Here is a 6,042-nt window from a genome sequence, read left to right on the forward strand (position 1 = left end):
AACCGACTCGACAGCACTTAACAACAATATATATATATAATTCCATTTATAAATATATGTATATATATTTATGTGGAATTAAAAGACAATGGATTTTTTCCATGAACTTTTTGAAGCCCCTCCATTATATTATGTATACATCTAGATGCAGATACAAATATATACACATGTGTATGAATTTATTTTAAATGATCTATTTTTAGGAAATTGCTAGAAAGAAAATTAATACACTTCACCTTCTAAGAACAAATATGTGCAAGAAAAAGGCAGAACACCAAAGTCAGTAAGGAAAGAAATCAGAAAAACCTGTCAGTGTAGGGAGAATGACATGGGTTTCCAGTTTATGTCATTGATGTTACTGTGCCTGGCATAACCTTAAGGAGACTGCACTCTCCACAATGATCAACTGGTCACCAGTAACCCCTCTGATTTTGTAAGGAGTATTTTACTTTCAGTTTTATCACTCAGCCAGAGCTCCTGAAATCTCTGAGACATGGGCTTGCTTCTCTGGTCTAAAGAAAATAAAGCATCTGTCATGATTTCCAAATCTTTTAAATCTTTAATTCTTCAAAATTATTCTCAGAAAATGATCTCAGTGAAATGGTTCATTGTACAATTAGGCTTTATTGCTTGATTTATCGAGCACTCTGTGGTTTGACATATTTGTACTCTGCCTAATGGGAGGGAGGATGATTCTCTGTGGAGCTTCTTGCCAAGTCTCTACCAGCACTGACTGCTGAAGTTAATCTCCCATGGCTCAGACGGATTCGCTGAGGAATTAGTTATGTTATGAGAGCTAATTCTACTTTATTATTAATTTTAACTTTTTACTTTTATTAAGTGGGGGTGGTGATTAGCTTTTAGAGAAGACATGAACATTTTGACAAAATAACAAGAAATTAAAGCTATAGTCAAGCACTTAAAGGTCCTCCAGGGAAGTGATGTTCCAAAATTTTTTACCACCTTGCTCTCATATTTCTTGTTCTGATTGCAAAGGGGTTGCCATTCCTAATGAGAAACACGTGTTCCCCGTATAGACTGATTTTCTCCAAATTTTATATCACCAGTAAGCACACTATGCAACCCAAGAGAAGCAGCATGCAAGGCCAAATCACTCATCCGTTCACTTCATACCAGGGTTTTGCACATGGGAAATGTTCAATAAAGTTTGTTGACTTGGTCTGTCCTGCCAGTAGAATCAGCTGCATGCATAGATAAAATATTTTTGAATCTTCAACAGAATGCTGTGGATTCAATAGGGAAAGTAAAGCTTTTGTTTCTTTTCTTCACAGGACAGAAGAAAGGCAGTTCTGGATTGGATTTAATAAAAGAAACCCAATGAATGCTGGCTCTTGGGAATGGTCTGATAGGACCCCTGTAAGTATTGCCAGAATGGAAATGAATTCCAATCAGATGGGTCTAGAATCACTTGGTCAACCAACCACGCATAGTAGAGTACTGTGGATGAATGAAAACAGCACCTGTTACCATTGCGCCAGCTCCGACTCAGGGTCACCCCATGTTTTCAGTGACTGATTTTCAGAAGTTGATCACCAGGCCTTTGTTTCGAGGTGCCCAGAGTCTCTGTGAATGAACTAGGAACCTAGAAATAATAATCATATCTTCCTTGACTCTGGCCCAAGTAAAAACACATTCAAACCTTGAAACCAGTAAAGGTTTCAGCAAGGTCCTGGGAAGCCTTTGCTAGCCAAACAGTTCAGAGGCCATTTGTCAAATCTCATTCTGAAGCCAAATCAGAATCTCTGAAAAGGTCCCCAAACCATCTTCCATGTTTACTCTCACGCAGAGAAGGAATTTTTTTTTTTTTCAAAATAACATCAGGCAGTTCTCTCTGCCCTACCCTCCCTCCTTTTAATAGCACTTGATTGTGCAGTGTGGGGAGCCTTGTCCACATCACAGTGAAAAAGAAACTGTCTCGAAGATCCATCTTCAGTTTATCCCACTCTAAAAGGATCACTTTCTCAACCAGAGCTAGTTATTCTAGAAAGAAGAAAAGACTTGGTGTTCATTCACTCTCATACTAATAAACCTCTATGAATAGGAGCAAGATTCTAACCACGAGGACGTCTCACATTTTTCTCAAGATTATAAGGGGGAAACTGCAACAGTATTCCATACTAAAATGGATTCTATCTTAGGGCACTTGCAAGAGCAAGTTACTAAGTCTCACCTGTGAAATGGGGAGACCAGTGAACACTTAATGACAACTGCCATTTACTTAGCCATTATGTTCCAAGCCCTGAGCTGAGAGTTCTCCTACAATATCACCTTTAATATTTACAAGGACTCAATCCAGTGGGTTGTTAGGATGATTAAGTGGCTTGCCTGAAATAATACATAGGAGAGATAGGATTTGCATCCAGATTGTCTGATTCAAAGACCACAGTGTTGTAATGTCTTCCAGTTGGCACGATAAGAGCAGCCATGCTCTAAAATAAGTCCAGAACACTAGAGAAAAAAGGATTTTCTGACCCGGTACATGTATGTTCAAATTTGTGGTTAAGAAAACATTTTTGGAGTAACCATATGCCTATTTAAAATTAAAAAAAAAGAAAATGAAGAACTGCCATTGAGTCAATTCTGACTCAGTGACCCTATATAGTATGTCTGAGGCTATAAGTCTTTATGGGAGCAGAAAGGTTCATCTTACTCCTGCTGAAAGACTGGTGTGTTTGAACTGCCTTGCAGTTAGCACTGACCTTTCAGTTAGCAGTCCAGTGCTTATCCTACATTGCCATGGAGTGAAAAGAATGATTAAGGCATGCAAAATTAACTTTTATTTTAATTAGCTTTTCCACCAATTGCTGCTTCTCTGAAAAGAGTCTCGAATCTTAGAGTGGCAGGAGATCTCAGAGATCATTCAGGCCCACTCACTAATTTTGCTGATGTTGAAACTGAGGCCCAGAATGTGGAAGAGGTGTAGCAAATTAACCTGCCCCATAAATGGCAGGCATCACATGACCCAGCTGAGTAGTTAACATCAATCAGTATGGCAGTTGAAAAATTAAATGCGGCACATAGAAGTTGAGAATACATCAGTTTGTTTCAGTAGAACATCCTCATTAGTAAGCGGAGAGAAACAGACAAATTGGTTCAGGATGAATAAGATAAAGCCATGAACAGTAGACTGGATTCCTCACAGCTTCATGCTAAACAAAATGAATTAAAATGCATACTATTCTCTGAATCTGGGGTCATATACCTTCCATTACGTGAATTGTATGACTGTATACATGCCAAAAAAGGAGTATGAACAGTTTGGAATATCCTCTTTTTCCGAAATCTTACCCATTTTACATGTAGTCCACCCACTGCTAAGTGACTTAATGGTGGAGAAGGTTAAATCTTTCCTTAATCTCCAAGTTAATATGTTCATTAATGGAAAGTGTTGCATATTTTCCATATTAACGCTCACTGTGGCTTAGAATTGAGTTATTGGAGATTTAAAAGCTTAGTGCTTATGTAAAAGAATCTACATGAAAAGTGTCTCCCACACACCTGACACATCCCTGAGCCTCAGAGAAGTTTATACAGGACCCGAAGCTAACCTAATCCTGCCTGTCAGAAGCCAGTACAAGTTCAGAATGATGCTTGCATCTGACTTGCTCCTTCTAGAGAAAGGAACAGCATGTCTGTTTTAAAGAAAAAACATCTTGAAGGGAAAATGCTTAAGGATGATTATTCTTCCCAAAAGTGGAACATGTTTGACTAGAATCATAGCCAGGCATTTCTGAAGCTTGCCTCAGAAGTCTATAATGATTTTAAGAAAGCCATTTTGAACTTTTGAGACATTTGTATGAGAGACTCATCATTAAGGAATAATAAACTTCATGTGCTGCAGGTTGTCTCTTCATTTTTAGACAATACTTATTTTGGAGAAGATGCCAGAAATTGTGCAGTGTATAAGGCAAACAAAACGTTGCTGCCCTTGCCCTGTGGTTCCAAACATGAGTGGATATGCAAAATTCCAAGAGGTAAGAATATTAAGAAGGTCATCTCTATGTGTTTGCTTTCTTAGATTCTGTAGCACTTAATTAAGTAAACATTTACAAAGAGTAACAACACGTGATGAACCAAATTCACTAACTTGGGCAGAAAATACAGTGTATGCAGTTAAACAGTCTTCACATGTACAGTTCAGTGACATTAATTGTGTATATCGTGTTGTTCATCCATCATCCTTATCTTCCTCATTTGTTGTTATTTTCATTGCCCTTAACAGAATCTCAGTGTCTTGTAACCAATAGAACCCTTTTTCTCCTCCTTCTTGCCCACTAACTGCTATAGAAAAGAATGTATCTAAGTGCAGTATGCTAAATTAGTTAACTGGGGATGTAGATATTCTGTTAATATTTTGGAATATTGTATTTTGCAAGTACAGTCTGGAAGAAATATCATCTGACATTAAAAGCAAACAGAATTACTTGTATAAAAAATAATAAATAGGTAAAACACCTAGAACAGTGTCTGACCTACAATAAGCATTCAGCAATTATTCACTTCCTTCCATCTTTCTTCAAAGACCTCTTTCAGTTTCCTCTTAAAGTATGACAACTGCCCATATATACCAAGCTTCACAAAGTACCTATTTTATGTGTGTTTTTTGTACAAGATAAAGTGCAAAATATTGTTTTTTGAGCTGTAGTCATTTGAAGATCATGCCTCTGAAGAAAGCTCGATCAAGGTGGTTTGCTTTCTCTTTGCAGATGTGCAACCCAAGATTCCACGATGGTACCAACATGGTGAGAGCATATGCTAGTTGTTCCTTAACTTCTTAATACATATTAATTGAATAACATTACTGTATTATTTATTGTTCTAAACAAGTCTCTCAGGTGAATCTACAGCTAATTGATTCAAATTAATGATGCATAATTAAATTAATAAATGTCATCAAATATGATTAAACTCCATTTTTATGATGCAGTATTTTAAAATGTGTAGCTTGTTTTAAAGCTTTTATTGTGAATTGAGTGATAGTATACATGGGAGAACATTGGTTTTGCACTCATCCTGTAATATTTTATTTCTTTGCAATGATTACAATGCCCTCATGCATCATCATTCAGTAGTATTTGCTTCTATTCCCTCTGGGTTTGTTTTTCGGTGTTTTTTTTTTGATGTACACAAAAACACTCAGGAATATATAATCACTTAAACAATCCAAGGACACATTCTACCTCCTGGCTGCCAGCACACAGCCTTTCTCTTTCCATGAGTCTAGAGTCCTCAGCTGCTCTATCTCTCCATGTCCTCATCTCTGCCTCCATGTCTGGTGTTGAAGCTTCTCTGGATAGGGCCCTACATTCTGCCCATGCTCTTCTCCTTTGATGGTCCTAGGGTCCTCTGTTCCTGTAATGGAAGATTAACTACTCCCCACCTTTATGCTATAAAACTTGTACCTTTATAGTTGTGACTGTCACAATTAGTCATGATAACAATTACTCACTATTGAATCATAAGGATCTTTTCACCAGACCTGATTAGACAAGATGAAAACTATTCAGTGAGGATTCTACCTTCCCCTGCACACTCTGAAACTAAACTCCCTTGTGAAAGCTTGTAAACTTCCACTTCATGCCTTTATAGCCCCCACATCCACCCCATTTTAGGAAGCTGATATCTAAGTTTCCCATCCCTATCAACTCTGTGTGCAGAGGGGATAGGTTTGATCCTTGGTGTGAAGACTCCTTCCCTCTCAGTTAGTATTGTGAACTTATGTAGCTATTCTTGACCTCTGAATACTAGTAAAGGTTTTATGTATGAGATAGACTAAGGAAAATAAGCAAATGATATATATGTCATGGGAGAAAGGTGAGACTTTCTGCTCCCGCAAAATATTTAAAGCCTTGTAAACCCTACACAGGATTGCTATACAGGGTGACTATGAATTGGAACCAACTCAATAGCACTTAACAACAACTATTGGAAAATATGGCCTTGGTGATAGATACGGTGCTGGAGAATGTATGGTAGAATTCTACAAAACCAATGATTTGTTCATTTCAAATAGCTTCTTTA

At 37.5% G+C, this 6,042-nt stretch overlaps 1 protein-coding gene across 1 annotated transcript in view; it reads left to right on the forward strand.

The window, feature by feature from the left end:
- The window catches only part of PLA2R1 (phospholipase A2 receptor 1, 180kDa), a 184,167-nt gene that overhangs the window by 120,950 nt on the left and 57,175 nt on the right, over nt 1-6,042 (forward strand). The window contains exons 17-19 of the mRNA XM_006872042.1: nt 1,293-1,377; nt 3,863-3,995; nt 4,728-4,763. Coding sequence (XP_006872104.1) covers nt 1,293-1,377; nt 3,863-3,995; nt 4,728-4,763 — 254 coding nt within the window. The remainder of the gene's footprint in view (nt 1-1,292; nt 1,378-3,862; nt 3,996-4,727; nt 4,764-6,042) is intronic.

This window comes from Chrysochloris asiatica, unplaced genomic scaffold (genome assembly GCF_000296735.1).
Source record: "Chrysochloris asiatica unplaced genomic scaffold, ChrAsi1.0 scaffold00181, whole genome shotgun sequence".
Taxonomy (NCBI): Eukaryota; Metazoa; Chordata; class Mammalia; order Afrosoricida; family Chrysochloridae; genus Chrysochloris; species Chrysochloris asiatica.